At 40.8% G+C, this 27,975-nt stretch overlaps 1 protein-coding gene across 1 annotated transcript; it reads left to right on the forward strand.

Annotated features, from left to right (window-relative positions):
- Positions 1-580: 580 nt before the first annotated feature.
- On the forward strand, positions 581-27,975 carry kndc1 (kinase non-catalytic C-lobe domain containing 1; the record flags this gene model as incomplete). Its single annotated transcript, XM_083897353.1, is given in 31 exon segments — positions 581-685; positions 4,008-4,206; positions 6,948-7,006; positions 7,722-7,868; positions 8,681-8,798; positions 8,892-9,031; positions 9,314-9,943; positions 10,518-10,632; positions 11,027-11,127; positions 11,286-11,345; positions 11,436-11,594; positions 12,936-13,013; positions 13,109-13,196; positions 13,473-13,665; positions 14,590-15,317; positions 16,279-16,417; positions 18,352-18,611; positions 19,598-19,956; positions 20,774-20,867; positions 20,959-21,056; positions 21,155-21,339; positions 22,649-22,759; positions 23,187-23,334; positions 23,446-23,613; positions 23,735-23,941; positions 24,093-24,175; positions 25,129-25,309; positions 25,882-26,004; positions 26,278-26,337; positions 26,573-26,730; positions 27,747-27,975. Coding segments are annotated over 31 exon segments (5,523 nt in total).

The following is a 27,975-nucleotide window of genomic DNA, read 5'->3' on the forward strand; positions in this document are numbered from 1 at the left end:
CGGACGTTGGTGGATACTTAAAGAGACACTTAACTTTTAGCATTTTAAATATAAAAATCATGTTTCCACAAGCTTTATATCTACGGTTGGGATTGAATTTGTTGTCGTTTTTTGGACTTCAGGGCCACCGTAAATAAGTGATGAATGAGTCACTCAAGCTGCACGATGAACGGAGGCGTGGAGCAAACAGTGGTGGCGTGCAGACTGCAGCTCCTCTCCGCCAACTCTGACTCCTCCACGGTGGAGGGAGGCAACCAACGGCAGCTCATGATCGCCGTGTTTTTTCTGCGGAGGTGTGGTGGTGGTGATGGTGGTGGCTGTGGTGGTGATCATGACAGGGACCATCTCCCGCGCCACCCCTTCCTTACCTCCCTCCCTCCCTCCGGCTCTCAGCTGACGCTGCTTCAGGCGCATTGCTGTGGGTCTTCGCCTATTTTCACACCGTCGCTGTGTTTGGTGGTGTTCTGCTGGACTGCAGCAAATAGCCGTCCCCCGGTTCGTGTCGGGTGTACACGGGGACAGCTCGGGAATGTCTCCCGCCTCGTCTGCTGCACTTCTTGACTGAATCGAAGTTGCTGCCATGGAGACCTCAGGTCGTGATGATGCGGCGCTTTCATACTTGAACCCTGGAGACAGGGACGGATATGACGATCTGGAACATCTGCCTCCGCTGCTGGAGGATGAGGTGAGACAGTGTTTTTTTTTTTTCATTTGAGGAAGTTATGATGAAACTAAATACAGATGCCAAATAAAATGTAGGACACTTGGATGAATTAATCATTAGGTGAAGCCTAATGTAAACTTCAGATGAGAAGAAAGATGTCATCCAGAAAATACAGGCAAACCAGCTTGTGGTTGCTGCCTTCATTGTTCTTACATAATGATTTCCCTTCTGATTGATTTCCATAAATAGGTCAAGAGAGAGAGTCATAAAATAAAAATGGATACTAAAATGTTAGAAGCTTGAGGGAAGAATGTTTAAAAAGTTGAATTGGGTCTCATAATGTATGGTGTCCATTGTTTGAAACAAATGACAATGAACCATGACAACATTTTCCTACAGTTAGTATATTGTTTCAGCAAATAGTAAAATTATTGTGGCTGTAAAAGCACAAATGATGCTAGAGCTCCATTTAATACAGTGAAGTGTAATTATTTATTTAAGTAAGATAGTTGGTATTTGCGCCTACATTGTCGCAGTAACCTATAGGGACCTTTATAACTACAAAAGGTATTTTGTGGAACCTCTGTAACAGCTCCTAAACACATGAAACATGCTTTATGTACTGGATCAAGTGGTAAACAATCGCACAGTTATATTGGCTATATATCCAAGTTGATTTTGTACCTATAACTTTTTCAGTTTCATAGTTACACCATACTTGTTTTGTTGTAGTTTTCACTGACACTTTGAGCAGAAATGTCACCTAAAAGAAATCCACACTCAAAGGATCATACAGTACCTACCACTGATACCTACAGTCAGTGATCCATTCAGTGTTAAGTCTGTCATTCATCAATAGTCAGGTGTTGGCTTACTGAAACACTGCCTACGATTGTAGGCTAAAGATATCCTGTAATGATGCGATGGAAGTGACGCTTCGACCAAATCCACTGTGCTTGTTTTGTGTAAATATGGTGAAACTGGAAACTGCATTTCCTAAAGCTCCTGCTAGTGAGGTACTTAAGTTAAATAACTCCATATTTCAACAGCTATCTCTGATTTAGAGTGTTTGGTCAAAGATGAGTGTCTCTGTCTCAGGAGTCTGTCAGTAAACCCAGGAGAAACATTTTGAGTATCACACAACTTTATCCAATTAAGGAGCCAGATTTCTACTTCCTCTTTGCTCGTGAGTTTAGGCTGTTTGTTGTTGTCAGTCTTTATTTTTTTTGAACACGCAACACTTCAGGAGCTTCAGTCAAATGCAAATACATTCTTTTTCACATTTTTTCTCAGCCCCAGTGTGTGAAGAACATCACAACTAGTCCTTTCAGAACCTTGGAGCTAAGAGGCAAACTTATGTAGGACAGCATATTTAACTTTTGAGGGGGACTTCTAGCTTTCCCCTGCACTGTTCTCAAGGGAAACTGTCTATTTATGGGGCTGCTGCTGCTACTGCTGCATGTAGTGGCACTCTTCTGCTCTGTAATTGTACACCAGCTTTGTTCACATTTTGCTGCAACTTCCCTGCTCCTACAAGAAAGTCACACAAGATTAATGCAGTTGTCGAATATTAAACAGATCGTATGCATTAAGACTAAGTTTGAGTACGTATAAGCGTCCATTGTGAGCAAGCTGTCTCGGAAGAAGAAGAAAATATGTTAAGGTCAAGGTAATTAAAGTGCTTGATTTAGCGCCGGACAGTTGTTGCTTTGTGAAGACCCCTGACTCCCCCCCCTCTGTCTGCGGTTAAGGCCGGCTTTTGTGTCCACTTGCTAACTGAACAGAAGATGCTATAATAATCAGCATTATGCAGGATGCTGCACGGAATCTCTGAGATCACTGCAACTGCCGGGATAAAAGAGGCCATTTGGTGATGGTGGATCACAGATGGTGTGCTCATGTGGGTACCGAGAGTCACGCCAGGAAATTGCCAACAAAAAGTGTTTGTACTGTATGTCTGTGCGGGATAGCGTGCACTAGTTTGCCCAAAATGACTTTGTGTCTGAATATAGCTTATAACTCAAGATGTTGTCCCCTTGTGTCAAAATGAGGTCACTCATACTCTGGTATAATAAGAAACTCCTATTTGAAATATGACTTGCATGTCTCGTGCAAAGTTTGACATCCCTTTAAGAGCCAGGGACAGCAAATCTGCTGATTTTCTAAAACTTTTGAAAATGTCTGCAAAGATTTAAGATTGCATGATGAATGTATCATTCATACCAGGGATCAATTTGTCTGTTTTTTTGTGTGTCCTAGTTGTGTTTATCCAGTACTGTTAGATGAGTATTCTACAGGTTTTCACAGGCACTTACATGAAAGAGGGATTGTTTATCTCTGCTCACTTTGAATTGTGGGATGTGAAAATGCAATTGGATTCCTACAACAGCCCCACACTTTAATTATATCATTTGGATTTTGCAGTTATAATTTTCCAGTGTCAATCAGAGCAAGAAATAGGCTGTTTATTCCCAAGTGGAGGAAGCGACGTGCAACAGTGTGATTTAGCGCATATCATATTACATTTAGTGTTTCTGATGTAAAAATAAATGCTGAGTTATGAAGAGGGACAGGTTCTAGAGAGTTGATTATTTTTTTGGAGACTGTTTGAAGAAATGCAGCATCTTTATCCAGCGCTGAAGTAGATTGACCACAAGGTCTTAATACCAAACTTAAATATAATAACACTGTATTTACATGTTAATATAGCCGTTCCACTTGAGGTGGCTCACTGAAATGAATTAGAGCTGAGAGCTGCAACTGTTTTCAAAATGTTGACGGTGCATTTTGGGGCTTGTGGTATAGGAAAACCTGGAATGGGTTTGGCTTCTGGTTCCTATTATCACATTAAAATGGATGATATTCTCTGTGCTGTAGCGATGGTTCTTTAAAGTAACTGCTGAATCGGTATATTAACACAAGTGGATATGTGAAGATCAAGTTGATTTTGATAATGAGTTTTCTGTGTGCAATGGCTTCAATCCAGTCTTTGTGTTCTTGCCTTAGCAGCAATAAAACCTGGGTTTGTGACCCGGGTCTGAACAAGGGCCTTACTGCAGGGAGTTTGCATTTGTTTCCTCTGGATTCGCTGGTCTAAAACATGCAGATTTGGGCATTAGGCAAATTAGACACTAGGCAAATTGACTTGAGTGATGGACGGGACCTGTCCATGGTGTACCCCACCTCTTGCCTTATGTCAGCTGGGATTGGCACCAGCTTATGTGAGTTATTGGTGAAGAGCAAATATTATTTTCCCTCACGCACAAGCACTGGATTGAACCAGATCAGAAACAGAAATTCAAATGACCAGGCTGGACATTTGTTTGTGTGTGTGTGTCCACAGGAGAACGTATCACTGGCGGACATCCTCTCTCTGCGGGACAGCTGTTTGTCTGAGGAGGAGGTGTGGGCAGTCTGTGCCGAGTGTGCTCTGGCCCTGAAGAGCATCAGACCCTCCCATCTCTTTCACAGTCTGTGCATAACGCCAGACACTCTGGCCTTCAATGCCCATGGGAATGTTTGCTTTATGGAGCAGCTCAGTGGTGAGTCTACCTCGCACAAACACCCTGATGCCAATATTTGTCGAGTAACTGCGCCACTTTCAAGACATCCTTTACTGTCCACTATTACTTGCATGATATTTTGCACATTACTGTACTTTTTGATAATGCACGTTCCATCCATTATGTACTAAATGGCCAGGATGTTAAATCTGACATGTTTATATCAGGCCGTGAAAATTCATACAGGTAGATGACGTACGTTTTTATTACATCAGCCAAGAAGATTTGTTTTTTCTGGCTGTCTGGTGACCTGAATATGGATCCAGATTCAGGAAAAAAACTGTTAACCTTGTGAGATAGGGGAGTATCCTGGAGGTTTGCGCTCTCTGGGTGCTTTCTGTAGTTTTAGAGTAAGAATCTGTTTCATATTGTGAGTTCAAACAAGATAAGAACTGCATTGCAGGAAGTTGATGTTATCCTTTATTAAGTGCAGCTTAAGCCCCCCCCCCTCTCTCTTCACTGATTCATTGCCCTGATCTGTATCAGTGTGTATTTGCCAATTCCTCTTAGAAAACACCCCATCAATGACTCACTGGATCTGTCAGGCTTTTACTAACACAAGACGTCCATAAAAGTTGTACACGGAGACCGTAGATAAAATATCTCATCAGGAGCTTGTTGGCATTTGTTTTGTCTCCAGTCTTTCTTTTTGTAATTCCCTTCTGCCTGGTGTTCCCTCATCTTCCCATTGCCTCATTTCATGTGTTGACAATAACACAGAGGGAGAGCGAGAGAGAGATATTTTCCCAGAGAGAGATCATTCACTATTGCACACACTTATTCAATTCCCTAATGCCAAATATCCAAAATGGATAAGTATTGATTAGATCCTTTCGTGTTAGTTTCCGGGGAATCGTTGTTGTGGAAACAGCTCAGTCAGACTATCAGCAGTTTTATCTCTCTCTCTTTGTCCATCCAACTCACACACACACACATAAATATTACACTGCCAGCATGGCATCATTTGAAGTGTTGTATTATTTTGTATCTCCACACAGATCTGCAGTCCCCGTAGCGGTGTAGCAGTGTTTTTGATTGATTACTCTGCAGCCACAGTCCTCATTTGTTGACATGGTGTATTTGATTTAGTTGAGCCGCTTGGCTGTGATTCATCCTGTGCACAGAGAGAGGAGCTTCACTGCCCACATTAACCTTCGTGCTTTGGCTGCCCATGCTCAACACAGTGCATCTATATCATCAGTCATAACGCCAAGCCCTGTACTTTCCTCGCTATTGATTTCATTTAATTGAGCTTTTTGTGCTATAGTTTAAAAATTTCAAGCTGACGCACACACTTGGATGCCCATCGCCGTGCTCCCATGCAAACAGATCGTCCCTGGAGTGACCTTGAGAGCTGTAGTGATGAGTCTGAGTGAGAATAGCTGTTGCCACAGTGACTTATCAATAATCTCAGCTCATTAATTAGCGCAGCAATGATGGCAAGGCGGTCGTATGTGACTGTGGATGGAGTGGCAGGGTCAAATCACCCACAGCCTGTGTGGCAAAATGTCCTCTAATGGTTTCCATATGGCACTGCTGACCAAAACCGACTGCTAATTTCCCCAGGAGGCATGGCTTTGCAAACGGCTCCATTTGTGACGGAGCGCGAACAGTTGTGCTATGTGGCAAATATGACCAGTCCATTTGGAGAGTGTGTTAAAGCAAGTGTGACAGTGTGTACTGCTCGGCTCACACTACCTGTTGTGCCGAAAGGCTGTAGGCACACATGACTCACCAAGCTCTCACCATCGTACTGGAGCCAACTGCGTCATGACAACGGCTGTCTTTTTTCTGTTTAATTCACTGGGTTACAGTTGCTAAAATGTCCTCCTTTTAGTACTCCCCTCTGTCTCTTTCCACTTCTTCTTCTTTAGTTTGATTCTCCTTAAGAAGAGATGAGAAGGAAAGAACATAGGTGGGGGGAGGGAAGAAGGGAGTGGAGAGGAGAAGATGGAAGAGTCAAGGAGGGTGAAAAGGAGATGGTAGGAAAAAGGGTCAGGAAAGAAAAGAAAAGAGTATATGAGACCGTGTATTTAAGAAGGTGAGGACAGGAAACAGAAAATGGCTGGATGGCAGAGGGATATTCAGGATATTGAGTGAAAATGCAAAGAACAAGATGAAAAAAGTGATTAAAGGTAAAGAAAAAGGAGACAAGGAGAAAGGAGTGAGTACCCTCTCTACACCTGGGAGGGGAAATCAGGACTCCCTTAGACAAACCCAGATCTGTCATGACCCACTTTCATAGTTTCCTTCCTGGCTCTCCTCCTGTCTCCGTTTACCAGAGACCTTGAGTCCAGTGTAGGGAACAGAATGTTTTTTTTTACAGCGATGTATTTGTGTGCTTTTCTTATAACCAGAGTGAGGTGAGCTCTGACCTTTATCAGTGGGAGGAGGAAGAAGAGGAGGAGGATGCATCACTCTCCTCTGTGGCCGCTTCAGCGCCGATCTACAGATATCGGCCTGTCTCGTTTGTCGAGGATTATCTCTGACATGTGAATTATGTAAATGCAGGGGAAACTGCTTCACCCGCTCACCACACTGTTGTGGTTCATTCGCATTTCATCGGATGCTTAGCAACTAGGTTAGCGTACAGAATTGACACGACTATATACATCAAACTACGCTGTTGTTGTTTACTCGGGATGACATTTATGATGTACAGTGCGCACTCTAGACGACTTTAACGATGATGTTAATTAGCTTGTTTTTTTGACCCGCAGATGATCCTGAAGGCTCCTTCGTGCCTCCTGAGTTTGACAACACAGGCAGCACGTTTGAGGTGAGCAAGTCTGAATATTCTTACAGATTTCAGTTTGCTTGAAGTCAACAGTCACAGGCACCTTGCTGGTGTTTGCTGAGGGAGAGGAGAGCGTTGCTGGCACTCTTTCGTCACCCAAATTCCCCATCACAAGCCAGCGATCCGTCAGTGACAAGGTCTACTGTGGGGTCACTTCAGATTGATAATAAAAAAGTAGGGGTGTGAAGCAAAATATAGTCATTTACAGTGATTTAAAAATAAATAAAACCCATATTAATTTTGTTTTCTGTCTGTTCACACACACAATACACTTCACTCCTCCCTTTTTCCACCCCAAGTGTTTTTCTCAAGGGAGAGTTAGAGCATGGCCACACAGCACAGGCATAACACAAGTTAAAGCCAGCTGAGCATTTACTCTTCTATTTTAGTGACCCTCACTGGGATCCGCCTTGCACATGTGTTTACTGTATAAGTCTGGTTGCATTCCACTTCAATTGTTGGAAAGTGATCATTATGTCTTGGATGTGGATTCAAAAGCACCTGCTTCAAATCCACCGCTGGCAAAGGGCTGACCATAATATCCACTCTCTGTGCAGCGAAATGAAACAGGAGATCTATGATAAATACACACAATGCATGACAATTACTGTCCAAACTGGTGAGGGGATTCTGGTTTTTCTTTTCTTCTATAATCTGTTCCAGATTTAGATCTTGTGTTTTCTTTTCCCTGCTGCAGGGTCACGTTTACTCGCTGGGCTCCACGCTCTCCGCTGCACTGAACTTTGTCATTGAGCCAGAGCTGGAGGTTATGCTGGGAGAAGAAATTCAGAAGCAGCTGGAGCAGATGCAGGACGAGAAGCCAGAGGACAGGCCGCTCCTGCAGGTATGAAAATCCTGCTAATTGTTCATTGTTACTAGGCTGGTTTTGGATAGAAAGCTATGGTTTGGACACATCACTGGAGGAGTTGTGTTGTCCTGGTAACCGAGTGAAAAAATAAGGTACGTGTGAAATGTAAATAGACATAAAACAAGATAAACGAGTGATAGCAATAAATTACCACAGCCATAAAAACACAAATAACTGACTACAGGTATGGATTCATATTAATCATTTACTGAGATTTTAGAGTCATTATAGCCAATGGAGGTAGATAGTGATTGTTTACCAGCATTTGTGGGCTGTGTGGAAAATGTCTTTACCTTGCAAACAATAAAACATAATCCCATTACAGCATTACATCACCATCTGTTTTACAGTCAGGCATAGTTAAGAATTCAAAATAAACTGTATTATTGTCTTTTCATGACTATGTGTATCATATACTGTTGTCAAGCAGCGCTCTTGAGCAGCATCAAGTGGAAAAATTGCACCACTGCAAGTTGCATGCAGTGAAAGTGTGACAGTTTACCCACTGTCTGATTGTTGCAGCATTAACAACTAAATGTGCTTACTTGTATCAAAAAGATGTGATAGTGATTCAAAGAGAAAGTTATGACTTCTGTTCCACTAAGTCTTATAACTTAGAGATGTAATCTTTGTTAATATACAGCATGATTCTCACTGGAATAATATGTTACAGTAATAACATGAATATAAAGCTTCTTTTCTATGTCTTTTTGTATGAAAGACAACTTTCCTAAAAGAGCATAGAACATAATATAATGAGCTTTATATGTCCTTTTTTGCTCCTACAGGACATCCTATCGCTGGCTGAAGCACAGCTTTCTCATACCTCCTCTGCAGCTGTGTGTCGGAAACTATCCTCCATCGGGCGACGGGTGCTTTCCATTGAATCAGTTTCAACATTTCAAGGTAATGCCGTCATAAGTATTTAAATGTATTTGGTCTCTTTTGTTTTTTTGTTTTTTTTCCCCCTCAGTACTAACTATCCTTGTGTATCCACAGATGGACAGGAGGCATCATGGGAGGCGAGGTGGCAGCATCCTAAACCCAGATGTCTGCTCAGGGGACTGAGCTCAGAAGATAATGCCAAAAACTTGTGCAGCAACAATTCTGTTACGGCAAATGGTCTCTCCAGAAAACAGGTACATGACAGTGATGTATATTTGCATTATATTTTCCCTCACCTTTTCCCTTATTAGAATACAGAAGCATTTCCCACACATTTATTGCTCTCTGTCGGCACAATGGTAGCACAAAAGCAGCTTCATCAAAAGCAGTATATGAATAATGTTCTGTCATTTCTGCTTCATTCTACCATTTGTCTAAATTGGAATCTATTTTGCGCCAGATGTTTAGTTGAGATTGTTTTCACATTTAGAAATGAAAAAAAAAAAATGGCTGAATGCTAAGAATGTCCTCTGCAGGTGTGCGGGGGCTGGGATTCCTCTCTCTGGGCTGAGGATATGGAAGGAGACGAAATGACCTTGACAGATGAGATGGATTGCAGGTCGCACAACAGCTCGCCAGTGAAGAGGAGAGCCCAGCAGAGGCTGAACAGGGTGAGGGGGGCGCTTAACCGCTCCTGCTCCGTCCCGGACTCCAACAACCCCCCGTGTCTCTCCACTCCGACACAAGGAGATATCAGTGTGCCAGTGTCTGACCTCACCGAGATCGGAGCGGATGAAATCCTGAGCTGCAAGTCTGTGTGGAGTAACAGACTTGAAAGACTCAACCGGGGCCAGTCCTGTGATTGTTACCCATATACTAGCACTGACGACGATACGAATTTTGTTGTGAAAAACCACGCCGTGTCACAAGCGAACGAGGATGCTGCAGAGAATTTATGCAGCGGAGAAACAAAGACTCAGGAGAGCCATGAATGTGAACCTATGGACCATATCCAGGATTTAGCATCTCCCTGTTCTTCCTGCCAAGACCTGGAAATTGCACAAGAATATTCCGGAGAGCAGAGCTCGTTGAACCACAGCCTTTACATACCTAATAACCACATGACAAAAAGCATGCTGTGTCTGAATGAAGAATCTCAGGATGAGGTTTGTCTGTCTTGTAGACAGGTGTCACACGTACAATATAGAGATTTACTGCTGTTATAAAACTCCACCAGAATATTTGCTCTGTCCATAAGAGTAGGTCACAATTAGAGCTGGAATGCGACATTTATTTAATATTCATGTCCTTCTGACAATATTGTGGGTCAATTACTCCACCTTGCTCAGCAGATGGAGTATGCGTTTGTGACCTAGGTATAAAACTCTCATGTGAAAACAGCTGTGCTAATCTAAAATGCTGCGAGAGGAAGTTTGTACACTTTTCTGCACTATTTTAGTCCAAAAGCTGTTTCTTTTTTCATTCAGCTTTTGAATTTAGCCAGCAAACAAAGGAACTAATGCTTTCAAGTCAATGCTGATATCAATTCACTAATACACTTGCACACACAAGGTAATTAGTTTGTGGGAATTCATTAAATACATCTGTTTCCTGCTTATAACAGCTCCGTTTATAAAAGCTAGAGCATCAGAACTGTCTAAACTTGAGATAGCTTAGAGATAAGACTCTAAGAATCTTTTATTACTTAACTTTGGATTTGTTCTTTATTTTTTCATCTAGTGGATCTCTCTCAGAGAACTACTGTGTCGCTGTGGACGGAGGCTGACGGTTAATGAGCTGTGGGCTCTGTGTTACACCTGTCTGTCCTCGCTGCAGACCTACATCGACTTTCCAGGTGATTTTTACTCATTTACTCACACATTAAACCACGCAAGACATAAAACTCAATACTTCCTTACCATTCAAAGTAAAATCCCTTCAGTAGAAAGAAACCTTTAATCCCGTAATTGGGCTTTTGTTGTGAAACATCCACAAGGACAGAATGCAACGACAACCAGACAGGATTAAAGATTGACAAAGTTGATACACATACCCAACAGTGACTGGAATAGGATTATAATACTTACATTATGTAGATTTGACAGACATACACATTAGGCAAAAGGCCCTTTTTTGCTACGTACAAAAATTATGTGAAATTCTGAAAGATGGTGAGAGAAAAGGAATAAAAATTGTGTTTTCCTTATGTTCATCACAAGTCTTTTCAACTGATTTCTCTCTCCCATTAGCGTATTTGTGCCTGGACACAGTGTACGTGGGTTGTGAGGGGGAAGTGCTTTTCTTGAAACCTAAAAACATTGGTAGGTTTGCTGTTGTCGTTCTACTGTCATGTGCTGTTATGGCTCCTTCATGTGCTGCTTTTCTTCACCTTAATGTCTTTGCTTACAGAATAGATGTCGACAATACACCCTCTGCTGAAGCATAATATGAAAGCAGTGGTTTGACGAGACTCTCGCTGACTTAATTAACTGCCTTTTGTTTGCAGGACCACGAGATGAATTTTATCTTGCCCCTGAGTATCAAGAGCACGGGATTGTGAATGAAAAGGTTTGTATCAACTGTGTTTTTTTCCTCATCATTTATTTTGGTTGTTGTTGTTTTTTTCCTCCTTCTCTATTCCTTTCTGTCTTGGCTCAGGTTTGTGTGTATGCTGTTGCTGCTATTCTCTGGGCCACGGCCAAGTTCAGTTTATTGCCTACTCAAAAGCTGGCGATGCCTCGCAAACTGAAGAGGCTGCTCCTTGAGATGGCAAAGAGGACGCCGATCGAGAGACCTACCATTATTGTGGCTAAAAAAGTAATATGATTTTAACTGTGTTACAGTCATATCCATTGTACCATTGAACATCCTGACTTAAGCACCAGCATTACTGCATAGATTGTGATTGTGCAACCAGAGAGAACATGTTTTTTTTTTCTAATCTAACTTTACACACTTCACATTCCAGCGTTTTATTCTTTGACATTATGTGTATTTTAAAGGTCCCATAATATGCAAAATCAACTTTTTAATCATTTTAATACTTATATTTGGGACTCTGGAGGTCCTATCAGTTGCCACAGTGTGGAAAAAGATGACTCACTCATGTTTTTGTTGTCTGGAAGTCCGCAAATTCTGTGAAAAATTCTATTCTTGGCTCCACAGTGCAGCACAGAGTCCTACACAAACTTCCAGCCTCAGAGGATTTATCTGTCCAGTGGATACATGTAATATATGACGGCACTGTGCCTGCTAGAGCCTGCAAATCATCACTTTTCCAAATGCTAACTGCTGTTAGCTCCCAGTAGCCTCTGTCGCTGATGTCATTTCCTGTCCCTTAAGTTTCGTTTTCCTTTTTTTTAAAGAGATACTACTAAACCGAGCGTTCTGAACAGGGCTGTTTTGGCAGGGTGATTGAACTGCTGTGGTATTTTGACCAAAGCATGTGACAGACATGTTCATTAGGACACCAGGGAAGTAGGTTGACTTGGAGAAATAGGATATACCATGGGACCTTTAAATATCAACACACTTCACAGCACGCTACTATGTAAACAAACTAACAACACTGTCATAAGTGTTTTTCTACACGCTTCAAAATCTGTAAATTCACCCTCACAGAGCTGCACAGCTGGTCTTTGTTAATTGTATGTGGTATGTCTGTTAATAATTTCCTAGAATAATAAAGACCAGGCATTCACACTGAACAGAGAGATACAAAAATATAACCTTTAGGAAAGAAAATACAATTGAACCCTAATCATTTTACTTCTATACATGAATTATCTTCTTTGAAATGATGTTCTCAGGAACAATAAACTTCTCAGGAAAGTACTTAACATATTTACATGAAAACACATCTATAAATAAATCCTAATTTCACTTTGCATATCACGGTGTAATTATTACCACTTCAGAGAGACATGCTTGCTAAATAGACATATCGTGATCAAACGAAATTCACTTGAATTGCGAATAAAGGGCATCCAAAGGTGCTTTGGCATTTTCTAACTGAAGGACACTTCTAAAAATACACCATCATTTTACATTTGTTCTTTTGTTGTCAGTAATTTTTTTTCTGCATGATTTGTACCAGTGTGTAAAGTGCTCTGTCTGTATTGTCGTCTCTTCATTTTTTTTTACGTGGCTGTTTTCCAGAGCTGTCGTGACTACTTATCACGTCAAGGGACAAATGCTGAGACTGTGTGGAACGACCTTATTAGCAACGTTCACCCGGTAAACCTCCCCACACGTGTCTTCATCTAAATACTATTTCCAATGTCTGGGATTATTATCATTATCCTCATTTCATTGTCTTCATTGTCTTTCAGCCAGTCTCAGAATCGACCAATGCAGAAGATTTGAGTGCAACTGAAACTCACAACAGCTCGTATGAAGAGTCTGAACAAAACCACACGGGTAGGACAACTTCACTATAGTATTAAAGACCCTCATGCAATATATTACACCTCGAAATGTACTATATTTGCTAAATGTGTCAAATATAAGAAGCATTTAAGATGCACTTGCAATTTCTGTTAAGAATACCACTTATTTCACATCTAAATCAATGACTAAAATGGTCACAGCTGCAAATGTTCCTAATATTTTACACATTTTCTGTAAACCACAGATGTATATTGCATGAGACAATATCACTGATATTGTATTTGGCATTGTTGTAACTGTGTGTAGGCTTTGTTCCCATGGCCACTGAGAGCCGACTGGCTCCTGTGCCTGGCCCTGTTCCCCACAGCCGTCCACGCAGTGAGGGACTCCAGCTCCCAGAGGCTTTCACCTCCACTGCCACACACTTCACCCCTATTGTCCTGACTGAAGATGGGGACTCAGAGGAGGAGAGCCGGACCTCTGCAGCAGCCATCGAAGGGTATGATGTTCTAAAGTGTAAAATGTGACTTTTTATGTATTATTTATTACCCATTTGTATTTAAACAATTTTGGTTTAGTGTTGAGCTGGGGTCACCTTACACACACACACGCACAGACAGAGACCCACACACACGTTATTGCAAAGGTCAGTGTTTAATTCCAACTGACATCATTCTATGGTTAGAATATCCACATTTAATTGGACAGAATGTTTCGGATTATAATTAACATCCCAAAAAGCCACACATTTTTTTGTGTGTCATTTAAATTAGACAAACAAGATACAGGGTAATAATTGATTAGCTTTAGAGAGGCTGTTACTCTGATTTTGTTAATACTGGGCCTGTGGGCTCGCATTTCCACTACTTTGTTCATTTGTTTTTAGTGCTAGTTTTAAAGGTGCATTATGTAATAGATCTAAAGCAACTGGTCATAAAATCCTCCTAATATGTCACAGAGACTCAGGAATAATGTTCATATAACAAACTGAACTCACCAACAACAACAGTACAGACAAAATATTTGCATTAAAAAAAATATTTTGCAGACTGCAAATCATGTTTATGTTTTGAAATCACGTTTTGGCATGTGGCGCCACCTACCGCCGTCCTCCAATCATTGCAGTCAGTAGAGTCTCAGCTGCCGAGCAACCATGGGTTGCCAGTTACGTCAGAAAACGAAACCTAAAATACCTTGGTGTTTTCAATTTGAATGTAGTAACCGTTTTTGGCCACATTCTTACATATGGCACCTTTAAGCTTTTAGTTTTATTATATATGAAAGTGATTATTCCCAAGAGTGATATCAGTCCTCTCTCGTCTGTATATCTTAGGAATAAAACGAATAAGAGCATAAAATCACTAAAATTAAAAGCCGAAAAAGCTTTGAAATGAAAAAAAAAAAAACTATTTCTGTTTTTCAGTAATGTGGATGAATTCACAAGAAACAGTGAAAATGTGGAGGGAAGGGATGCTGATTTCATCTCACACACCACGCACCCACATCCTGCACAGACTGAACCCAGCGTACACACAGAGGAACTGCCTGTGAATCAAATGGTCATAAATGCAACTCCTACAGCTTCCAGCAGCAAGAAACTGGTCAACACTTCTTTTATTGTCCCGGATATTTCTTGTGTTGAAGTGTCTCTTCCTCCGGCATCCATTAACCTCAATGGTTCTGGTGTCTTTAACAATTACCTCTTTTGTCAGGACCCGACAACTGGACATCTTTCTTTAGTGCCTGTGCAGGTCAGGGCTCCCGAGTCCCTCCTCGGGTTGGATATAAATCTTTCCCTGGTCCCTCAGCCTGTGCAAAGATTAATCACAGTTCCGGAGATGACTGAAGGTCCGTTTATCAACTGTCTGAATGTGCCTATGAGGCCTGAACCCCAGGACTGTGGTCGGCTATCATATTTCAGCGGTAGCTCCATCCTTTCTGACAGCTCTGTGAAGTACAGTGTGACCAGGGCACACGGTGGACAAGCAAAACCAGGGACGCAAGATGAGAACCAATGTCCTTCTGAGACCATCTCTCCCAAAGTCCAACCTGTCTTACAGGAGGTGATTGACCTGCTCAAGGGAGAGTTTTCAATTGATGGATATTTGGATGATGGACATTTGGATGATGGACAAGAAAACATTGCAATTGGTATGTATGTTCAGAGGACTCATTTATCATGTTATTATTGCTTTGTTTCCTGTTTTAAGTTGATTTCACATTTAGTTAATTATACCAGTGGTACACAGACTGTTATTCTTATACTACTCTGTATAAATTAATGACACATTCATTTAAAGAGAACTGAATACCTTCAGTATGTAACATCACATCTCATGTTTGGAAATATGTCTTGTAAATATAGCCATTTTTGCTCACTTGGTCTCAGAAGAGCCCAAGGTAATTTCCACACAACATAGTCAGAGAGGAGGTTAAATAATGTCCCTCCATGGCCAATTTAACTTGCACTACTTCCACAAAACATTTACAAAATGTTCCTATGTGGCTCCATGAAAATGTTTTATGTATCTGCTTGACTATTTTGTCCACTGCACATAAAGTATACTTCAGTAATAGGAGGTTATTTGTCTTTTTCTTTGCCTCCTCTCTGGTCATCAGAGGTGGAAAGGAACAAACTACATTTACACACGTTGCCATTGTTTTGTTTGAAGATGTTTTGTGGGAAGGTCTGCATTAAAGTGACATATTATACCTCCCTAAATATTTAAAATGTCACTTGTTGACATTAATTTCATTTTAATTGATAAACGGCGAGTTTGAGATTTAAATCCTTGTCCTTTTTGCACAATACAAGACAGATCCCCTGCCCTCCTGCTGTTAAAAAAAGTAACAAAATACTCTGAGTAAATTTTAAATGAGCTACTTTTAGAGCTGTCGGGATGCCCTTGAACAGAAGAAATAAAGCACCTTTTTAATCTCCATTGACGTCAGTATAGTGGATGGCAGAAGTTAACAATATGGCTTTTTCATTAAAGAGAAGTTAGAGTAGTTCTTGTTTAATAACAGCTAGCACTATCTTTTTTAAATAGACAAGTGGCCTGCACTATCATGCATTTGAAAATCAACCTGTTTGTTTGTTTGTTTTCCCGAGGGGAGTACATCTTCTCTTTGAAGGACCTCCAGTACGACACGTTTGCCTGCGTTGTGAGGCAGAGGTTCAATAATCTCTACTGGGAAGAGGATTTGCTGGGTGTTTTGCATTGCCTGGTCAACTACAGCCCATCCACACTGTGAGTAGTAAAATGAACTGTGCATTAGACGCTGCATTATAATGTCGTAACACTCCATGGGTAATAAAATCGGTGCAGTCAGCAGTGCACAGCTGTGCTGCTGAACACTGTGATGAAGTGAGGCATCCACACTTTAAAATAAGGGCCAAAAAAAACACTACACTAATGTGTAACCGTGACCCAATGATGTATTGCATGAATTGTGTGTGACAAATTCATATTACACACTACATAGAAATAATTAAATTACTTTAATGTAATTAGGGAATGTTGTGTTAACTACAGTCACATATTATATGCCATCAAATTGGCTTGAATCGAGTTATCACAGATGTTTTATAACTTTATGATCAAATGGGGTTTCAGTTTACATTCATCAGACATTAAAAGCAAATCTAAGTGTCCTGCAGTTAGTTCCTGAAACAGCCTAAGTGTATATTTCTGATATTCTGGACAATAAAGCAAAGGATTCAATGATTTCAAGGTTTTCTGTTCTAGCGCTCTCAGATCACACAAACAACACAATGTACTTTCAACTGCAATAGAGAGGAATCATCCTGTTTCGATTGCCAGGGGCAGGATTTCACATCTTAGCTGAGCACAAACAGATCGGTGAGCTCTGCTCAGGTTCTTGGTGTCAAACAACAAGAACAAAATGAAAACAAAAACGCTCTGTAATTGAATTGAAGGTAAAATCTTCTTCTTCTACGGCAACAGAAATGTTCTGTAGTTACATTCTCAGTTCTTTATTCTATCAAACATCAATATGGCATGTGGGAAATGACATATTGTAGCTTTAACTGTTTTTCCATTACGTATATACAGCGGCTGTAAGAATATAAGTGCAATATACGGATAGAGTGTCTTATATCCTTTATTTCAGCACAACTTTGGCTTTTTTTTTTTTTTTCATTTTCACCAACTATAACAAAAATAAATGTTTTTTAGATATTTGATACTCAACAACACATAAGATAATGAAAAAACACAGCCTGAATCCTGAAAGATCTGATCTATGAACACACAGCCCCAGGATGTACGTATAAAGAGTTCTTATTATTCCCACGGCAATTTATCAAGTGTGCGCCTGCCGCCACACATGAGCACAGATCTGCTTGAGCATGGATGGACTGAACCACTTAATGAATCTGCATCATGTCCCCACCATCAGCCTGCATTATAAATTAACGAGATTATTTCTGGTGTCAAAATATTTTTTCCCACATTGAAATGAGAGGTTTTGGTAGCAGCACAAGCACCGGCGCTTCTGTGCAAAACAGTGACATAACCAACTTCACCTGCCTCTGCTCAGATGTAGAATTTATGATTTTAATGTGGGTTCTCGAGAACAAATACACACAGCATAGAAGGAAAGACCTCTCGTCCTCACAACACATGACCTCTCCTCGGCACACGTGCAGCACCCGTACACAGCATTAAAATGAGCGTGAGCGCTTCATATGTTTCTCAGCGTCCGACACCTAAATGATCCCCATGGCAACAGCTTTGCAGGATGTTTGATAGTGATGAGGAGACTGAGGATGCATGTAAGGCCTCATCTGCATTGTCATTGATGAGTAGCACTATGGGCGTTGTGGCCTTAAATATATGAATAAATACATGAATTAAAATACAAATGACATGCTTTACACTTGTCTCTTCATTTGCGTTGAAGCGAGAGCTGAGCAGAAGGTTGAGCTTACCCCGGACTTGTCCTTCATCAGGCCACTAACATTGTAACATTTCAAGGATATAGACGCTATTTTCTTGTGGCTGTGGACTCAAAAATAGGTTATTTTTCATCCTACCTCTGATATGAGCTGGAGGGGGCTATGTTTTTTTCTGTGAGGAGTTTAATTTTATGGAACAAATGCTTTTAATGTTTGGTAAGTATCATATGAGGTAAATTGTTATTTGTGTGTGTGTCCATACAGCGGTGCTAATGATCAGCCTCCATCGAAGGCTGTGAAAGGTGTTGCACTTACGTCACCCTTGATCGCAAGCGTCTGGAGAGAGAAAAGGGAAGTGTGCTCGCACGGCCATCTCGATCTGAATGGGAACATCCGCACTTCGATTCCCGCGTCCGTGGACTCCTGGGGTGAAACTAAGGCCCAGTCGTGCCATGAAGAAAACAAAAGTGCACTTGCAGATGATGAATTGAGATCAGAGCAGAGTCAGCACGATATTAGTCAAGGTAGGAGACTGAAATTTATGTTTAGTTCCATCTTTCTTATCAAGTAGAAGTGTGATAAACTTCCACTTTAGAATGTCAGAATGCTTATGTACGGCCTTGAGGTTGCATAAAATACTTTTTCTAAGGCTACGAAAACCATACGATCTTTACTTTGAGGCATTTATACGCTCTCTCACAAACATATTATTTAGAATGTCGGCCAATAAACCTCATAAATATTATAATCTTTCCCCAGCAAAAAACACGGCGTGGCAACGATGTAGAACGTTGAGCTGAAAATGTGATCCGTGCAGCAAAATTAATGGATGCAAGTCCATCTAGTTTCTATAGAGACATTACTTTTCTTTTCTTTTAAAAGAAATAGTTTTTTCATCAAGTGAATAACCTAAATAGTTCAATTAAAGCTTTTAGATGGTAATAAAACTAAACCAAGCACTCCCAGTTTGTAGTTTTCCACACTTTCTGACCTTACAAGGCTAACATTTGTTTATTAATTGGACAATAACTTACATTCCCAGAATATTTAATCCAAATATATCCTTTACTTTTTGAGTAATGCTGCTTAGAAAGACGAAACCTCATTTCTCTCTGTGATTATTTGTTTTTTCTTTTGCTGATGGATATTTGTAATGTTTGTTCTCCTCATTTCTCTCCGCTGATAAGCTGAAACAAATACAAACGAGCACAAACAAACAAAAGCTCTTTTACGCTTGTGCTTGTCGTGCTATTTATATATGCCAGCCGTGGGGTCGTGATTTCAAAAGGGGGGCTTGCAAGATGACGATAAAAACAAGTTGGACTGCCTTTAAGCTGTTGTGTTCAACAGTGGATGCTTTGTGAAGCCATGGGTTATCATTTATTTCGCCCAGAGCTACCACTGGATTGCTCCTTGTGTTTTCATGATGAATTCGGTTGGTTTTGTTGTGATTCAGTCCCCTTTTCTTGCTTCCCCTCTCTCTCTCCTCTGTCCCTGTTTACTGGTTGAGGCGTCAGCACGGACGGCTCGGACGCGGGGGTGATGGAGGGAGGAGATCAGTCAGTGGGGGGCAGTGATGAAAGCCCCTCTGAAGCGGAGTTTCCATCAGGGAGAGAGGAGGGGTTGCTGGGAGCTTATGACCATGAGCAGATGAGCTCTTACTGCCTGGAGGACATGGAGGACAGTGACTCTCTGGTGTCAGAGCAACTCCTCACGCCTGGATTTAAAGCAGGGGGACCGGGCCTCAGCTTAAGCCCAGCCTGGTTCTTGGCCTTTTTTGGAGAAGAGTTTTTTAGTCCTGAGGTGATACAGTACGCAACGAATCTGGGACAGCACACAGGATCACCGTGTATCGATGTGAAAACACAGGTAGGTGAACCAGTGAAGGTTACTGTGAGTGAGTCATATATGACCTTTATTGTGTTTGAACAAACGGCTGCACCAAGCAACTGATTTATTTATCTAATGCTATCACAACAACAACAAAAAAGGTATTTCTTTCACATGTTGCATTTATTGGTTGTGAATACCATGTTGTGTATTAATGCTGTTATTTCCTTAAGGTTTTTTAAGCAGAGAATCAGAACAGGTATTAATCTCACTGATTCTTTTTCTTTGTGCATATCCTCCATGCAAAAATGTTACTTTCAAACGTTTGATGCGTTTTCTAATTGAATTCATCGCATCGCTTTTGTTGAGATTTGCGAGGAAGTCCAGCAATTATTTTCTTCACTGTAACAAAGTGGGGGAATGGTCAGTCTGTGATGGTAACGGGATAAGAACAAGCTGGGCCTTTAAGATAATTGGCATATTACTTTCTACAAACTGGATCTGAATATTAATATGTTGAACTTGGCCTTTGGCAGGGGAAGCTATTATAATTTCCAAAGGAATATTAATGAATAGCCTTTGTGTTGTGCACACTTTGATTGCATCACTATTCCTTCAGAGGGTTTGTGCAACAGCTAATAAGACATTTTAGGAGATGGGCTGTTGCGACGTCTCATTCAATTCGCTTCAAAAGAGCTGTTGCATTCTGTTGCCACAATGAACAGTGCATGAAAATAAAAACTATTTACCTCACACACACACAATAGAAACACCTAAAGGCTTATCCAAATCAAAGGCAGTGTGGTGTAATTGTAGCACCTTTGTTTGATTGTGTGTGATTTTTTCTTTTGAACAGGAACTGCAGCAGCAGCTCTTAATTGAAACAAGAAATCTGAGAAAAACTAGAAATTTCTACCTGAAGCTCATTCAGCTAGAGAGAAAAAATAAAGGTTAGGTGCCCATTTTCTCGCACCGCTGATGTATGATGATCTGCTTCGCTTCCTGTACGATTTATAAAACTGTGCATCCTGTATCGCACAGGTTCAAGGAGCAAACTGATGCTGTCCAAACTGAAGTTCCAGTTTGAAGAACTAAGATCCAAAGTGGTGTTTTTGGACTGTGTGAAGAAATACCTAGAGGTACCGAAGAAGCACGACAATGTCATTCTTCACATTCTGCTTGCTGATGAGCAGTTTCTCGTGCATTTTAATTATCTGGATTTTCATTATTTCTGCAGATTGTGAGAGTGGAACAGTTTGGTTTGGAGGCTTCATTGTTACCCTCCTTAGCCGTATGTGGACCTTACTCTTTGGACCTCCATCCCTCTGAGGATCCCTCTGTTTTGAACTTTGGCAAAAGCAAAGGGAAGAGAACCCTGCAGGCTGGGTCTCCTCTGGGCCTCATGGCTTACCTCTACACCAGGTATTAATGATGAGGGTTTAAATTTAAAATGTGCAAGCCATTCCTCTCATGAGGTTGTATGGTTTGTGGTAATGTTTCACAGGGTTGGGAATTCCTGTTATCTAAGTTCTGTGTTCAATTATTTATCCTTACCGTTTTAATGTGCCAAAGGGATTTAGTCAGACAATCACATGATTACACTACACTGATGGTGTTTCAGGAGAAGGTAAAAATCTCCTAAAGTGCAATTTCTTCTTTCTGCAACATTTGTCAATAAATGTTTTTCAAAATCAGGGGCCATAAAAGTGCCACAAATTACACAGAGGGGCCATTTTTATGCAGGAAATATGTGCACAATTGCTGATTCAGTAGGATTCACATTTAAGTCATTTTGTGTTTACTATTAGTTCTGTTGAACAAACCCACAGATCATTGAATTCATTTTGGCAATTGTCCCTTTTTTAAAAAACTTTGTCTGCTTCATAATGTTTGTTTCTGGTTTGTGCACATAACATAATATATTATGTGCACAAACCAGAAACAAACGGGTGTTTACAGCACATGTAAAATAAGCTCTCCATAAAAAAATATGTAATGGGTATATGCAAAATGTTGCAGATCTAATATATACATATGTACTTTATTTATCTGAAGCAGAATCCAGATACAATTTGCATTTGCATATATCTCTATGCCAAATATACTGCACATAACAGAAATGCACGCACTCAATGGACATCAAATTTATTACTAACTAAATACTGTGACCTCAGGCCATACAGGACTGAATCATACAGTACATAAAGTAGGCAAACTCCCAACCAGAATACACTGTACACACTGAAACCAGACAGAAAAAGAAGTTGTTCCTCATTATCCTTGCAATTCAGAAGCACATCATTATTTACTATTTCATTGTAGGACATATGCTGTGGAGAGACGGGATGTTTTCAGACATTGTGTGTTGAAATTGTCAGGTCTCTCTGGGAAAGCAGTAGCAGTAACAGTGAAGTGGCATAGCTTAAATTCAACTTAGATTAAAAGATTCTAGAGCGTTTTCAATTCATTTATGTATGACTCCCCATACTCAGCCTGTGAATCCAAGGGTGTGAACATTATGGATTTCATGACATCCAGGAATGTTGATTTCAGTAAACTAGATCTTCCACTGATATTCTAAAAGTGCTTGAAGGGAAGTTTTGAAGAATTGTGCTGTGTTTATCAAGGATAAGGACAACGATCATGTGGTATATCGAGTAATAGATTTCACTGAAAAGTTTTATTCAGCTGTTGATCTCGTGTCACGTGATCATATTCACTTTCATCACAGAAATGCTGCCATGGAGGGCTACATCCAGCAGTTCCTGTACACCTATCGTTTCTTCTGCACTGCTGAGCAGTTACTACAGTTTCTGATGGATAGATTTACCAGTGCTGCAAGGTACAGTAGCAGATATTTGGTTAGTTTAAAATGGAAGCTTAGTGTAAGGTTGTGGGTTAGATACCTGGCTATGTTAGTCATGCCAATGTGTGCTTGGCCAAGACACTTAACCTGCATTGCTCCTGATGGTGCGTGAATGGGTATGGAAGATGTGTGATAGGAAATGTGCTACATATAGTACATATAAGTGTTGTATGAATGGGTGTGAATGGGACAAGTGGATCAGCTTTGAGTGGTCATTAAGACTATATTGTCCATTTTTTATCAACCCATCCATTATCTATAACATTTATCCTTTATAGTGAGAGCCAATCCTAGCTAACAATGGACTAGAGACATGTTAAAACTTGGACAGGTGGCCTTAAATACAGAGTCAAATTTACTCTACCAATAATTGTCTGATCAGTGTATATGCTTTTCATTCCAGAGAAGGTCTGAACATGTCAGCAGACAGTGAAAAGGTCTTCCATCGCTCTTTGGACCTGCTCCAGTTCTGGATTACAGACTGTAAACAGCTGGACTTCAAACCGAACTCCAGCATCGTAGCTACATTGGAGAGCTTCCTTAATACTGAGGTACATAACATGTAACTTATTACCCAACATTACAGTATAACTGACTGTATATAATAAATATAAATACTGCATATATCGTCTAATTGGTATATTTTATTTATTTTCCCAAAGGTAATTCCTGTAGACAGCCGGGGAAAAGACCTTCTCACTGCACTCCACAGCCCTCCAAGTACAGGTTGGAGCCAAAGAAGAGGAAGTCTAATCAGTTTTGAAGAGGAAAATAACTCTGTGTGCTTGCATTCATCTAGTGAGGTCCGTCGCATTCCCATTGCTTTGTGTGTGTTTGTTGTAATATATAATTAATAAATCTACATTGTTACTGCAGTCTGTATTGTTATAACATCAGTGTGTTTATAGTCTGTAATTCAGAGCATGTCGCTAAATTTTTTTAACCTTTCAGTGGAGGATCTCCAGAGTGGTGGAGCCCTCTGCATCCATATCTAAAGAGAAGGCCTTCTCCATTGCTGCAGCTTTGCCTGTGCCGTCCTACAGCGCTCTGGTGAACGACTCAACCAACGTCTACCTGCACAGTGAGGACCGACTCCCCTTCAGCCAGAATGAATACAGCGCACAGCACTTAGCCCAGCAGCTCACTCTCCTGCAGCAGGTATATGATACTCATCCTCCATACATTTGGTACCACACTCTTGCACTAGTGTTGTTGTTTCCTTAAACCACTAGAGGGAGACATGTCTCTACAAATGCCTTGCAATACACTGATTAATCTTTTTTTTTTTTTTTTTTTCTTTAAAATGCAGGGAATGTTCCAAGGATGTCATCCAGTTCATTTCCTCAACTCTAGGGTACAAGGAATCAGAGACAATGTGCTAATCCCAAATAAGTGAGTACGTTGTTCCAGCTTCAAACACAGACTATTGACTTCACAGTGGAACAAGGTGTTTTAGTAAGTCGCTAAGCCACTACATGCTTTCAGAATACCACCAGCGCTCTGCACAGCATTTAGTTCCTGGTACTGGTGTTCAGATGCTTGTGCTAGACAGCCGTGTCAAGCATGTTGATCCAGTGTCGCTCCACAGTAATTCAGCTGGTTGTAGTTGCCTTTGTCTGTGGACACCATCGCCCATTATGACCTGTATCAAAAGCACATTAACACAAATTTATGAAGCTTCTCCACTTTTTCAACGGAGTACAAAAATATATATTGTCAATGTTACCACTATAGATTATGATTTGCAGATTTGAAATGGGTAGATATATATATTGTATGTATCGGGATGGGAATCTGAATCAGTCAGTATCGGTGCAATACTGTTCAAAATCAATGGATCGGATATCGGACAGATTAACTCATTGGCTGCCAGCCATTTTCAATTTTCAATTTTCCAAGACACACAAAACAGTGTGTTCTGTGACTTTGTAAACACAGAAACTACCAAAAGAAAGACTATCTTCTTTCATCAGACATCATTGGCAATGAACGATTATATTCGAATTGAAGTCATTGGCAGCCAATGAATTAAAAATCAGCAAAATCATTTCGTGTTTGGACTGATTATTTCTTCCTCTTGGAAGTTGGAGAATTATGTCTTTGAAATGACTCAGCACAAATTTGTGATATCGGGATCAGACACAAAAAACAGGTATCATCCCATCCCTAATATATCATATATCTATATAATATATTCAGTGTGGTAAAACCAATTGTGATTACAATGGGAGGGACATGGATGCTTATTTTCACTCACTTCTATTACTGATAAGCAATATCATTTACTCTGAAAAAGATAGGGCACATTTTCCAAATCTACAACCAGCATAAGGACAAATTTCCAGCTCTGTTTTCCCCCCCTCCTTTATCAGGAACGTGTCACAGCACATCTCGCCAGCAGAGGGCAGCAGTGTGCAGGTGTATGAGGGGACACCCTCAGAAAGCCACCTGCAGCAGCTGCTCACATATGCTGACAGTGTCACCAAATGGATCTCCTCGGAAATAGTGATCTGTGACTCCACCAAGGTAAGAGAAGACGTACAGTGAGTGGTGAACTCTGACTTCCCTCCTATATGTGCTTTCTGATTCTTCTATATAAATGTACTATATAAAGCAGAAATGTGACTTTTTTTTGTAATGACTCGACTATTGCATTCCAATAAGCAGCATAGGAAAATGCTGTGTTATTTTATGGAATGCTTTTTGACCTCCAACCTCTTCCTCATACTTCAATATAGACACCAGTCAATACTTTGAATCCTTCCATACTGACATGTTCTCTCACGTTTTCTGTTGAATCCTTTTTGAATCAAACATACGTTCTGTGATTGTTGTATTTTAATCTGGCTGATGCACCTTTCCACCTGAATTTCAACTTAAATTTTTTCAGGTCAAATGAAAAAATAATCAGCAGCTGCTGTGATTCAAATGCAGAACAGTCAACAATGCACTGACAATAGATGGTATTTTCCACTTTACTAGCTTCATTATGGAGTCTGATGTAGTTCAAAAGAAAAGCTTAACAGTGTTAGGAGCTACTGGGGTTTTTCCATTTTGCCTTGTGCCTCTTTTTTTATAATTGTTGTCTTCTTTCACAGGCACAAGTTACTTTAGTGACTAAATATTTATGGATCGGGAAACATTGCTATGAATCGAGGAACTTTGCCACCGCCATGCAGGTCCTTGGAGGTCTGGAGAATGTGACTGTCAGGCAATTACCAGTAAGGCTGCATCTCATAAATTACCCCTCAAACAGATTCTGAGTTGCTGAATTATGTGAGATGCCCTCGAGCTAAATGTTTTCTTCAGCTGCGGCAGAACTTAGTTGGTGTTTAATTAGTTTTGCAAATGAGAAATCATCGTTAATGCGTTTAAAGTGATTGAAGAGAGCGAGGAGGAATGTGGCCAATGAAAAGAGGCAGTTTAAAGAAAACTCAAAGTATTCGAATAATTTGTCCTCATTTTGAAGCTACTAAATAATCTCTTGCCAACAGGTTTGGAAACAACTGCCTTCCAAGGTGTTTGAGATACTGGAGGAGCTGCGCGCTGTGCAGGTGTGTGTGTGTGTTTGAGCAGTATGGTGTTAGTAACTGAAGCCTATATGCTGGCCGCTTGGGAAACCAGGCTGCAGGGCAAACAAATCAATAGAAAAACAGCTCCAAGCAACTTGCTTGTCCACTGAGAGACTGCAGCTGGTTCTACATCTGAAATCTACACTCCTACACATACCTTTCCTGTTGCACTAAGAACCAGTCCATTGATCGTGTGGATAAACTTCCTTCTCTTCAGATGTTTCTAAAGAGCGATGACTTGTGTCTGATGGCGGGGGAACACTTTAGGACGAGGCCCACCCTTTTACCAGCGCACATCCTGGCCATGCACGTCCAGCAGCTGGAGATTGGCGCCTTCACACTCACTACTGGAGCGTACAAGTGGAGCAAGCTCAGGTGAGAGTCCAGATCCGTTTTGGATTTTGTCCATCAAAAGTCAACTTCAACTTCTGATTTCAGAAAAGAAGGCAGCATGTCTGTCCTGACTGGTCCACACGTTCATATCTACTGTAAATGTTCTTACTCTAACACATGTACAGCACATAATGGATGATGTGTTAATTATCAGTAATGTTCTTGTCTTTTAGCACCCATTCAATAGAATGTTTAACTTAGGCCCTATCTTGACAACAAATATGGGTGTTGCTATGTTAAATATTGGGGTGGCGGTAATCCATTGGACCAAATTTAACCAAATTTATGCAGGTAAATATAAGGCCCAAGTTGAAAAAACTAAATTCCCATTCATTGGAATTCAGTCAACATCAAACTATTCCAAAATTATATTGTTGAGGAAAATACTGTCCTAATTTTGAACATTTATTAGTTGAGATAATGTCCAAAGATGTGTTGTACGTCAAACCAAACTGCTTTCTTTTTGGTTTGATTGGCTTTTCATCAAAAACTTTCCAATATTTAATAGAGCATAAACATTAAATGATGCATAAAAAACAGGGAAATTAGCCTAATATGTCTCGTTTTTGTGACACACAGTATGAACCAGAAGTCAGTGTCATTTACAAAAAAAATCACTCTCTCCCCAAAACGTTACATGTCCATGTTGCCAAATAATTTTCCTGTGTCCTTCTTCCTCAATCGGATACGGTTGACCAGATGCTGAGGTCGCATCAAGTGGCGGTTGGATGGTAATGACGCAGCTGCTAAAATGGGGTTGTTGGTAGGGGTGCCAGTGTTGCACCAGATGGCGTCAGTGGGATGGGGTTCAATTGGAAAAGAGGTTTTGGTCCAGATGCTGGGGTCAGCTGATCTAGCGGGGAGAGGCAGAGACACAGCTGTTTGGTGTGGACCCTTGTTTCTACCCAAATTAGGTCACAGACAAAAGCTGATGATGATGCTGAGAAGGTAGTAAATGGACCTAGATATGTGTTCTTTTCACAATTTCACATTTTTAGGAGCATTGCAAAGGTTGTGAGCCAGGTCCACGCCTTCCAGGAGCTGATGTACTCTTACAGTCCTGACCGAGAGCTGCAGGCCTACCTTCAGTGTCGCATTGCCGGGTTTGCCACCTCTGACATTCACCTTTTGGCTGCCGACCGCCATGCGAACTTCCAGCAGTCCAGCGAGCGTCAAACGCGGAGAATCCAGGACACGCTGAAGCGGGTAAAGGCCACTTTCCTCTGA

This window comes from Microchirus variegatus (assembly GCF_963457635.1).
Source record: "Microchirus variegatus genome assembly, chromosome: 11".
Classification (NCBI taxonomy): Eukaryota; Metazoa; Chordata; class Actinopteri; order Pleuronectiformes; family Soleidae; genus Microchirus; species Microchirus variegatus.